Source organism: Cryptotermes secundus, unplaced genomic scaffold, assembly GCF_002891405.2.
Source record: "Cryptotermes secundus unplaced genomic scaffold, Csec_1.0 scaffold749, whole genome shotgun sequence".
Taxonomy (NCBI): Eukaryota; Metazoa; Arthropoda; class Insecta; order Blattodea; family Kalotermitidae; genus Cryptotermes; species Cryptotermes secundus.
The window spans coordinates 41892-54649 of NW_019737396.1; the positions used below are offsets into that span (position 1 = coordinate 41892).

Genomic DNA, 12758 nt, shown 5'->3' on the forward strand with positions numbered 1-12758 from the left:
GCCCGGTATCTCGGCAAAGGAAGCAGGTGGTTCAGAATTTGAGCGGAGTATGGTACGCATTGAAGCATTCTACTATACACAGCGCTGTCTCACATTCACCACACCAGTACTGCGTATCTCTCATTTGGCTCTTTTTTCCGTAAACCAAACATCTCCTGCGCAGCCTTGCCTTCTTCCCCATGGGGGGAATACAAGAATTAATGTCTCTCCGTGAGTCGTATCGCTAGCCAGATTAGCTGCAGTAAATTCAACCTTTATGTTATCATAACAAGTGTTGGTGCTTCTGCGTTTCATTTTCCATCCATTTTGGCGGCATAAGACGTCGTAGGGGTGACCACAGAATTCATGAAGTTATTCTAAGAACTGGCTGGTATGTAGTGAACGAAAGCAGAGCTTAGCTGGCTCAAAAAAATATTTATGGTCATCCCTCGAAACGACCACCAAGGTCAGTACGATAAAATGGAGTCAACTGGAGCGATAATACATGAAGGAATGAGTTCTTTTCCCTCCCCCACACACACCCGTATCGTCACAGGGGGTGACCACAGTGTTCTGCCTTAATTTGTGGCGTTTTTCTAAGAACTGGCTGCCATGTACTGTGCGAAATCAATCGATCTTGCAAGAATAAAATTTGGACATCCCTCTTCTAAGAATTCCAATTGAGTGTGTTAGTGTGGCCAGCTCAGGGCAATATGATATTATAAACACAGCACATATCACGTCTCTGCTGTTTATAACTTCATAGGAAAGAAAACACGCCATTCATAACAGTTTGAACGACTAAACCTCTCCCAAGAGCAACAGGAACTTTGCTGCAAGACAGGCATATGTAACGATGAATTAGCGCAGCTAAACTCGTGTCTCATTAAATACGGTTCTCCTGACAACAGGCCAGCGAAAAATCTAACAATCTACAGCAAAACCATCAATTATTATGGGCGTTATAACATAGGTGTGCAGCTGGACGAAACATAGACGTCGAACCCCCACAGACGATTTAAATACCTGACGAAACATACACGTCAAACCACGCTGAACGGTTAAGAACTTTAATTCAGTTCCTTCCTCACAGCAAAGACAGTCAGACTCCCTTCACAATTAAAAAGAACAACATGTGGAGAGCATGTCTGGCTGGCTGGCTGGCTGGCTAGCTGTGACCTAGTATCATTGGCTAAAGTCTTCGGCCTTTTGGACAGATTTTCTTAGAAAAGAAATTTGATACGGGACGCTTTAACTAAATGTTATTGGGCATTTCTGATGTTCAGCTGTATTGATCTGTAATAAACCCTAGTTTAGGCTGCGCCATACCTCAAGCGGTTAGTTGCTGGCTACACACCATGGCGGCCCGGGTCTGATCTAGTGGGATTTGTGGTGGACAAAGTGGCGCTGGGGCGGGTTTTCTCCGAGTACTTCGGTTCCCCTGCCAATCTTCATTCCACCAAATTCTCCATCATCATAATCACCCAGGGCAGGTACAATAGGCCAATCAGTGGCCACCATGCTGAGTGGACCCAGCTGGACTCCGCCCCCCACTAAGTGAAGCCTAATTTATATATGTCTTAAATGGACTTTTCTTTGTGTCCCATAAATCATTTCCAAAATTTTGTTCAAAACTGATATGGAAGACTTATTAAAAGGTGGTATGTTGTTCCAGTTTGCAGCCTTATTGTTCCATAATAAAGCCTAGTTTGCATAAGGCCATAAATGAAATTTTCCTGTATATCTCATAACCTTGCCACATATTTTATCAGATTTTTATGTAGTGGGGCTTTTGCTGATTTTTCATTTCATTATTCCTGTTTTAAGTAATTTTAATAAACTTCCCGGAATGCCATAGTAAGGTTGTCAGCCTTATGCGCTGGCTGCGCTTTACTCCCCAAGAAAATTATTTAATTAATTTCTGGTATTCATTTCTGTTAGAGGCTGAGTCGACCCCAGGGCCATAGTGTGGCTGGAAGGATTAGGTCAATTGAAAAGAATCCAATGACCTCATCGGGACTTGAACTCATGACCTTCCAGCTTGTAGCATAGTGCCTCAACCAACTACACTACCGTGGTAGTTAAATTAAGTAGAGAATAATTTTAACAGTTGGTATGGGTGAATGAAGCAGATAAATGAAAAGCATATGCTGAAGGAGGTACTCTGTGATTTTAGTCAGCAAGCGAACTATACCAGGGGTCGGGGAACTTTTTTACTTATTACCCCAAAATATATTTATTTATGCCAATGTTACCCCCTTGATTTGAAAGAGAGAAAATCATAGATTATTCAAATTCAGAAGGTTTATTGAATCTATTTATATGGAGAATACAATTATAAATATAAAAAGTATAAAATAAATGCGATAAAATACGAGTAAATTAATATCCTCATTATGAAACAAAAGGATTTCTTAGAAAAAATTTTTCACTTCAGGTTTTGGAGAAATGATGTTTCATTTTTGATACAGTAACATCAAAATTGGGACATTTTGATGTCAGAGCAATTTGCATACTGTCTTCGGGGTCCAATCGATTTCTCTGCTTTGTTTTTATGTTCAGTAGAGTGGAAAATCCTTGTTCGCAAAGGTAGGTTGTTGCAAAGGGCAGCAACTTTTTGACTGCCTCCTCATGTGCAATTCTGAAAGCATTTGCAGCTCTTGACATCCAAAAATATGACAGATCTGCTTTGTTTTCAAATTCAATACGTGCTTCATTATTGGATCGAAGTTCAAGAAGTGCCTCTGCCAAACCTTGAGGCTCTTCTGGTGCATCAGCAATTTCACATTTAAAGGGATCTACAACCCAACTGACATTATGTGAATTGAGATCTGGAAAGTAATCATCGAACCGCTTTTTGAGTTTGGTAAGATGCCTTATAACTGTGTCCTTAATTCTTAATTCTTTTATTTACATCCATAACAGTAAAATATACAATCAGATAAAGTCAAAGAGAATATATAGATTTAATAACAATCACACCTAACATAAATACTTAAATAAATTGTATAAAAAAACCACCAGTACATGCATTAACAGACAATTAAGTCATTTAATTCAACATCTTACATATAAAAAAACTCCTGAAGAGAGTAGAAGGCACTATGCAACAAATAACACTTCAATTTCCTCCTAAACACTTTAAAATCAGATACATTCTTTAACTCCATAGGAAGATTATTGTATAGTTTTATGCCCATGTTTATCACACTTCTCTTACAACGATTTGTATTAAAATGTTGGCCATACAGATTATGTTTCTGCTTTGTATTGTAATTGTCCTTGATGTTGTCAAAAGTAATATTTTCACAATCTTCCAAAAACAAAGCCAACCTTGAAAAGGCAGCAATCTTGTTTTGTTCTGCTTTCTGTCTCCAATAAAAAAGCTTTGATCAAAACGCTGAAATCTTTTCTCTGGCTGAAAATATATTGACGTTTTTTCCTTGCAATTCTTTGTTCAATGCATTCACATACTCAAAAATGTCAGCTAAATATGCGAGATGTGCAACCCACGAGGAGTTTGTAAACTTATCTGCGAGAACATGCTTTTGATCAACCATAAAAATTTCAAGTTAGTTTTGAGAACCCACACTCGGTTCAGAACATTTCCACGTGACAGCCACCTCACTTCTGTATGATAAAGTAGGTCTGTATATTCGGCCTCCCCATCTGTACATAATTCACGAAATAGTCGCGTGTTTAGTGCATGTCCTTTGACGACATTGACAACGTTGATAACATCATGCATGATGGCTTCCAGTGCAGGTTCCAAACGTTTCACAAACAGTGCCTGGCGATGGACCATACAGTGGTTAACCTCAATTTTTGGATTTTTCTCTCTCACCAAAGCCAAAAAACCACTAACATGACCCAACATAGCTGGAGCTCCATCAACAGACAAAGCAATGCAGTCTTCCCACTTTAAATTAGCATTATTAAAGTATTCATTAATTTTATTGAAGACATCAATTCCACGAGATTGCAACTCAAGGGGAGAACAAAACAACAACTCCTCTTCAATTGCATTTAAACCTTTGTAGCGAACATACACCATCAGCTGCGAATTACTACTGACATCTGTAGTTTCATCAAGCTGAATAGCAAAGCATTTACTCTCTTTTGTTGCAGAAATAACTTGTTCCCTCACATCTTCTGCTAAAATAGAAATTCTTTCTTTCACAACTTTTGCAGACAAGGGCACTGAATTTAGTTATGCAGCTTCTTTCTGACCACACATAATCTCTGCCATTTTCAAAGCTGCTGGTTTAACCAATTGCTCACCAATAGTATGTGGTTTCTTCTTTTGGGCAATCAACCAGGCCACTTCAAAGCCGGCCTTTGATGCTGAACATTGATCGAATGTACTTCTCAAGTTGCTGTTCAGTCTTTGTTTTTTGACAGACATTTCCAAATTTACAAGGTATTCCTGCGGTTTGGAGGACAGGTGTGGGTGCAAATTATTCAAGTGTTTCTTCGATTGACTCTTTTTGAAAGATTCTGCAGTCAGTACTTTCAAACAGTCAACACACTGTGGTTTCATTATTCCTTTGTCTTCTATTTGTGTAAACCCATAATTGAGGAACTCTTCCTGGTATATTCGTTTTCTAGTTGATGTCATCTGAGGGATAAAAAGACAGTGATTCAAAAAGTTTGTAACCCTTCAGCACACGCGTTTCTTATAGTTACACGACACGCGTAATGTGGAGGAAACTGCGCATGTACAGTATGTGTAAGTCAGTACTGGAGGCCGCGCCATAGCTCAGGCGGTTAGTTGCACATGTACTATAACACGAAATTACCGATTCAGTGTGACAAAATCAAACTGCTACTACTGCACATAAATGATAGTGCGTCGGTTTCATGAAAAACTTCATTTTGCTTGCTTATTAAATAATGAATGAATGAATTTATTGATAGTAAATCCTTGCTAACAAGAAACTATCTTACCTTGATCGTTGAAGTTTTTGAGCATAAGATAAAACAATAGGTGACTAGGCCAAAATGACGTATACAAGACATGCGGTTCTGCTGGCTGCCGAGCCACAACTAACGCTATCGTCCACAACATGCTGGGTGCGTTTATCTACAGAAGTGTTTAGTGATGATGTCACGCTGCCATGCTGGACTCTTAAACAATTTCCGTAGCAGCCGTTGTTATGGATGGTTATATGCTGGAAGAAAAATTTCTATCGTAACAAGGAACATGTTTTTATATAATTTCATTTATGTCTATTGAGTCCTCATTACCCCCAAGAATTTCATTTATACCCCACTTGGGGTAATTTACCCCGGTTCGTTGACCACTAAACTATACCGACCGAGGCGACCACCGCTTGTTTGAGAAGTTTAGTTACAACTTTTGTGGATAGAGGGCATCGCGTGGCCAGCGCAATGAATCCCCATGGCTGTCAATTTCGGTTTTCTAGAACGGAGCTACTATTTCCTTCAAATAACTCCTCAATTATCATCATGAGGCTGAGTGGACCCCAGACCCCTGGATCTGTAGCCAGGAATGCTGATCACTGGACCACAGAGGCGGTCTGAAGGAATTTCTAATGGAATGTAAAACTGTTAAAAGAGATAGGACTGATGTTATGCAAGAAGGACCTAGTTTGCATTGTGCCACTTAAAAAACAAAATTAATGTAAGACTGCAAAATGATTAATGCTATTTACATTGTTAATTGCTGTTTATTCTGAAAATTATATGCAACACATAAATACATTCTTTTTGCAGTATGCAGAGTCCTTTAATGTAAAAGAAAGTGGTATATATAGTAACCACTGTGCTTTAAATGGCTAACACACTGTGCATGTGTGTCCGCACGCACACACATGGCATGTTTGTGCATGTGCACTTCCAAGCCAAGCAAGAAACAAGCATGAAAAGAGACAGCAAGTGGGTTGAAGAAAACAGAAGATTATGTATCTGCAAGGCACTTTTTGTGCTTGCTGCCTGCTTCATGCCAGTTTCTTGTTAGCAACTCCTCCCTCCTTCCCTACTTACTTCCACTTTAGGAGGGTTCTGCAACGTTAGCAAACAGTAACCCTGAGTAACTCAGTCAGTCCAGACAGAAAACCCAGAAAAGAACATAACTAACCACTTGGAATGTTACCTCATTATGATATTGGACAGAATCACAGTGGGGGCAATCAAAGCCTAAACACATACAAAAATAAACCCAAGCACAAACCCTTGTTACAATGCTCCAAAACACCGAGCACTACATTTCTTGTTTCAACATGCCAGTCCCTTGCCTTCAACGACTGAAACAAGTATCCAAACGCAATTTGGAAAGATCAGTGGAAATAGAATTTAGTGAGCTAATTCTCCTGACTGCTCGCAAGTCAAAAACTGACTGTCCTGCAACTACCTTGACATTGGGCTACTTTCCAAACAACTGGAAGAAGGAGAAATCACATGGTACATGAAAATGATGGGATTATATAAACTGCAGAAGTATGAGTCATATGAACGTAAACATGGCTTCAGCCCTGGAGATGCAAACAGCATATTCCTCCAAAATACTGGTTCACTTTCAGTGGACTGCATGACGTTATATCCCAGCGGATAGAAATCTACATAGTATATAGAAACAGCACAGCCCCACATTACAGAGGTTACGTGTTCTTGAAAATGTGTCTGTAAAGTGAGCTCTTGTTTTCCCATTGACTCCGACATTATAAGTGGAGATGTGTTCCTATAGAAAATTTTCAGTCCTCAGCTCTAAGAATTACTTTTTACATAAAGAAGAGTCACATACATCACAGTTTAAAATAAGATGGAAATAGTAACTATCCTGCAGCCACCCGCCTCTGTTACAGATGTGCATAGGCTGTCCAGTGTCCAATATTTTATGCTGTGTCAACAAAATGTGTGCATATACAATTGAAATTTAATAAATAAGCATATCTTAGAGAAGTATTTGTTTTGCATTTGAAATAAATTCCAAATTTCCAAAAGCGCAAGTTTACGGCCTGTATCACAGCTGTTATGGTCATATTTTACAATATCTTTAAAGGCAACAATTTTGTAATGTGAATGACTATAATGTAGGGGTGCACTGTATTTTGGAACAGGAATCCAAGGAAAATGTTAACACTGACTCTGACTGACTGACCAGCATAGCAGACATATGTCTGACTTGTATTCAGGAAATACACAATTCAGATACCAGCCACAGAAATGGGTATCATGACTGAAGTTTTCTGTTTTTTCCTCAGACCCACTAAGTGAATTTCACCCTTTCATATTGTGACGTGTTGCGCTATGCAGGACACCCCTCCCCCCGCCAGCGGTGACGTGGCCAAGGGATGCCGCGGTTGCTATGCAGCCGTAAACAACTCCCGACAGTAAACGGTTACACATAAGAGGAAGTAGTGCCAAATAAATCCATTTTGAACCAGAAGCCACAGTGTTGTCATTTCTTGTGATCTGCCAGAGTGGACAGTGTCACATCTCTGAAGACTTGACTGTAATGCTGTTTTTTATGCTTTGTATACTATTATGAAATGGATTAGTGACACTGCTTTGAAACAGATAAGGTAAAGAAGAATATTTGTATCTAGACTATGGAATGTATGACCAAGGAATTGAGGTTTGATTTCTAGCATGAGCAAATGTGCGGCTCACTGAGTCTCCCATTGAATTCATACCCTGGGGTAAAGCAGCTGGAGCCTGAAGATAGCCACTTAATACCATCCAATGCTGGCATTAAGAATGCATGGAGCTGTACCTTTACTCTACCATACACTTGCATGGTGGTGTACTTATTTAAGCACAGGGACAACCTTGCCTTTAAAGGGCAGGAAGTAACACAAGGATGCAGAAATTGCATAGTGAGCACTTTCATAATTTTACCACTATCCGAATTGTCTTAACACTTTGCAGGCTGGAATTATAGTTCAGAAACTGGGGGACATGCCCCCTTGAAGGATATGAAGAGGGTTGGGGGCTATTATAGAGAAAAGTTTTCAATTCATGTAGTCAGAGCCTTGGCTGTGAAAGACAGTATGTTCCTTGAGAGGGTGAGAATGAAGCTGGAAATCGTAAAGGGTAATATGCAGAAATTAAGTACTTTTTTATATTGCTTGTTACTCTGTGGAAGCAATGACTTTAATTTCATGTACAACATGTCAATTTTTTAATGAATTTGTTATACAGCAGGATTTAAAACATAGATATTAATAATGTATTGCTTACCAATTAATTCACCTCTTCATTTTGTAAAATTCAATAAATTCAATAAACTGTGATGAACCCTGGCAAAAAAAAAAATAAGTTGAGGAAGGCACACACAGTGCATTTTAGCATGTGTGTCTCTGCTTGTTTGATTGCCTTTAAATAATCAAATGTTCTGAAGAAAGTGAATTGTGTATACAAAGTGTGCTTTGTTTCCCTGCAAACTTTGTCCCGAGCAAATTTAGCTCCAAAGAATAACAGATGTGCATAGAAAGGCATATAGGTCATCATGTAAGCTATTATTTTTGTCCTATTTTAATCAAAACTGGAATATATTGAAAAAATTACAGTAAAAGTTCCTAGTATTACATTACATGAGAATTTGTTTAGCAGTTCTCAAGTTGTATGCAGCAATAAAAGAAACGAAATTCTTCTACAGAGCAAAATTTATTTCAAAGTTAAATGAGATCTAAAGTTTGTGCTGGTGGTACATTAAGTATGAGGGAAAGTCAGAAATTATCCGCACTTTCGCCATAACACATCTTTAGGTTTGTCACTCTGCCTTCTGCACATGCATGCTTAGAGTTGGTACTACTGTGGTCATGTGATCAAAGTTTGACCTTGATCGCATCATTTTCCTTGATGCTGTGACAATGTAAACATGGCTGCTCTGCTAGCAGTGTGCACCAAGGAGGAACAAAGAACAACTTATGAAGCTCCTCATTATGCAGTTTTCTCCAACCTCCTGTCACTTCATCTCTCTTCAGTCCAAGTATTCTCAACACCCTGTTCTCAAACACCCTCAGTCTATGTTCCTCCCTTACTGTCAGAGACCAAGTTCCACACCCATACAGAACCACAGGCAAAATTATAGTTTTGTACATTCTGATTTTTATGTATTTAGACATCAGATGAGAAGACAAAAGATTCTGGACTGAATTATAGCAAGAAATTACCTGCATTCTGTCTCCTCTTAATTTCCTCCTGAATCAGATTTTGATTTGTTATAGTCGTTTCCCAATATCTGAACTGTGCCACCTATTCAGAACATCTGTGAGCTATCTTTATGTTCTGATTCTGCCCTACATTCTGGTGGTGAGACAGTAACATATACTTAGTTTCCTCTGTGTTTATTTCTAGACAAACCTTGTCACTTGCTTCAATTAAAGTTTGTGTGTTTCTCTTTATGGTATCTGTATTATCACACAGCAGATTCACATCATCAGCATAGATGAACAGCTGATGTGTCCCATTTAATTCAGTCCCACCTGGTTTCCCTGGACTCATATAATGGCATATTCTAACGCAAAGTTGAAAAACAGTGGTGATAAGGCATCTCCTTTTTTGAGACCATTCTGGATAAGAAAATTATATGTTTACCTATATGGCCTTAGTATAAGTTCTGTTTAAACACATTTTAATCAGCTTAACTGGTTTCATGGGTTCCCCAAACTCTATTAGAATGTTGTACAACACTTCCCTCCTATACAATTGTAAGCTTTCTTGAAGACTACAAATAGCTGATATACTGTCTCACTGTACTCACATTTTTTCTCCCGTATCTGACCAATGCAAAAGATCTGATCTGTAGTTGATCTGTTACATCCAAACCCACATTGATGCTCCTCAGTAATTTCATCTACATATAAACTTAATCTTAAGGGAAGGATATGGCATAAAATGTTGTACGGGTAGTCAGTTTTATCACCCTTTTTTGTGAATTTGTGCAATAATAGACTCACAGGACGGTGACAGGAATTCTAAATAAGAGGATTTTAAATCTCAAAGGGAGAACACCTGCAGGAACTGACCATAAGCAAGTTTTTCACTAAAAAGAGACAACCTCATATTCTGTATTCATGCAACATTTGGAAGTGGTTAGTCGCTGGCTTCCCACTGCAGCGGCCCAGGTTCGATCCCAGGTCTGGTCAAGTGGGATTTGTGGTGGACAAAGTGGCGCTAGGGCGGGCTTCCTCTGAGTACTTCAGTTTCCCCTACCAATCTTCATTCCACCAATTGCTCCACAATCACCCTCACCTATCATCTGGGGCTGGTACAATAGGCCACAAGTGGCCACAGTACAAGGGACTTAGTCCCACCCCACTAGCAATAAAAGAAAAATATCAAATACATCTGGTAACCTCTCATCCATCCCCACCCTCAATACAAACACTTGTACATTCAGCCTGGAACGTTGGCATTACTTACACTGGAAGAAACACACTCATCCAGACCTTCTTAGGAAAACTGATGGCTCATGTACAATGTGCAGTTATCTTCACAAATATCATGTCACTGGGACTCATTAACATCTCTCTAATGAAATGCGCATAATTTCAACAGAATTTGCTTCCCTGTTTTTACACCTAACAAACACCTTTTATTGCCGCAAAAGAAGGGTAGCTAGACCAGTGACCAGTGGAATGACCACCACAGTCCCCTGAATTTACACTCGTTAATTTTTACCTGTGAGACCACTGTTCCAGACTTATGAAACACTCTGTACAATATACTGTAACAAATGATTCTGAAGTAAAATATATGTGAATTACACACACACATACACATTACTAAGGAATGTGTCAAAAGATGTTTACTGCCTTCAGTACCACCTTTACACATGCATTATATACTTACTAGCACTAATAAAATCCATTTGAGATAATTTATATGAAATGTTCCCTGAGTACAATCTCTACAGCACAGTTTATTATGATCTTACATTATAAGGAATAAATTGGTAGAACAGTAGGTAGGAGAACGGTTAAACAACATCAAAGTGAAAGTGGCAGTGAGGTACGAGATTCTCAGCTTTTACACGTGCAGTGTGTGTTCATTCATGACACACACGTGCACACAAATTGAAAAAGCGGTATTATGAAAATAATCTCTTAACCACCTACAACAGACATCTGTATTGCTTTAGGCTGTTACAAAAGCAAAAAAATATATGCCTGAAAAGGTCTGATCATAAGCAAACAAGAAGAAACACTCGGAATGGAACGGTAAAATGATTCGGTCAGAATATGGAAGATTTGAAGCTTTCACAGCTTAAAAATATGTTAAAATCTTATTGGGCAATCAGTCATCTTGGTGCTAAGTTAAAACCAACATTTCAGAGATCTCCACCTTCAGGGTTGATGTGGTGAATTACCACAAACCGCTGATATATACGCCAATCTGTGGAATCGCTGACTCATCCTCTTGGCATATGATGCAGCAGGAGGTTGGAGTCAAATTGGGTAGTCATCCATCTGATGCTAACCTATCACCATGTCATTTAAACTGGTGCCCCTGTTGTCAATTACTGTGCCTTCTTTTCATCTTCTTCCCTGAATTTGCCTGCCTGGGATTTTCTTGGCCTATGCATGCCAGAATGCCCTAATGACATGGTGATGCGATTCCATTCTTTGCTAAGTTTGAACCCTTGGTCATTAAAGAAGTTACAACACAACAGAGGTAAATATTTTATTATTTAAATCTCAGAACATACACAAGACATACTAAGTACATGTTGCAAGAATAAACAAAATAAACTAAATGTACTTAAATATAGAATCTCTTTTTTTTTTTTACACAATCTGAGGTAAATTTATCTAAATGAAGAATATTTCTTCTGAATAAGTCAGGTAATCAACCTGCATCGCCATGGCACAAAGGGCATGTGGTGCCATACTGCAAACAAAAGATGAAACAGGTAAATAACATTTTTATTCTAAGAAAGGTATACTTAGGGGCCAACAACATGGCAGTTAATTATAAACTGATAATAAAATGTTCATGTTATTTTACTTTCATCCCACTAGACGTTTTGTTCAAGACCATCAGGTGGTTTTTATGAATTATATCATTACTGAATTATTAATATCAAACATTTTAATTTTAGTTTATAATTAATTGTTGTGCTGACAAATATAACCTGAATTTGATTTTGTTCATCCTGGTCTCTCACACTAGCAATATTATGAATCTTTCATCCTTCACATGTTTCGGTCTGAGAGACCATCTTCAGAAGGATATATCAATACAAGCGGAAACTACTATTACAATGTGATTGGTCAAAATCAGTACATACATCAGTTATGCTATTTGCCGATGATACAAGTGTAATAGTAGATGAATTAAATTTTATGCAGCTGGAAAAAAACTTACTACGGTGTTTAGATCGATGAATGAATGGTTTAATTTAAATATGCTTTCATTAAATTTAGGCAAGACTTGCTGTATAAATTTCTCATCTAAACATAATTTTACCAAAAAATTAAATATTAAATATGGAAACAAAACTTTATTAGAGTCAAATGAGGTAAAATTCTTGGGTATGACACCGGATAACACAATATCTTGGAAAAAACATATAGATTCAATTATAGGTAAATTAAATAAAGCCTGAAGAAAGCAGTCTTCTGGGATTTGGCACCGTGTATATGTGGTGTTAACCGACGTTTCGGAGGAACGTATCGTCTCCATCTTCAGGGTAGAAGAAAAAATATAAGAAACCTGCAAGCGAAGAGACCGTGGGAACCGGTAAAAGCAGACTTGTGTTGGAAATATACACAGCTATGTGAGAGCAGAGAAGGAAGGGGGGAAGGGCAAGT

At 38.4% G+C, this 12758-nt stretch overlaps 1 protein-coding gene across 1 annotated transcript in view; it reads right to left on the reverse strand.

Moving 5' to 3' along the window:
* Positions 1 to 3466: 3466 nt before the first annotated feature.
* LOC111870370 (SCAN domain-containing protein 3-like) overlaps positions 3467 to 12758 on the reverse strand; it is an 11943-nt gene continuing 2651 nt past the window's right edge. The window contains exons 2-3 of the mRNA XM_023862599.1: positions 4261 to 4597; positions 3467 to 4134 (exon numbers count right to left, since the gene is read on the reverse strand). Coding sequence (XP_023718367.1) covers positions 3467 to 4134; positions 4261 to 4597 — 1005 coding nt within the window. The remainder of the gene's footprint in view (positions 4135 to 4260; positions 4598 to 12758) is intronic.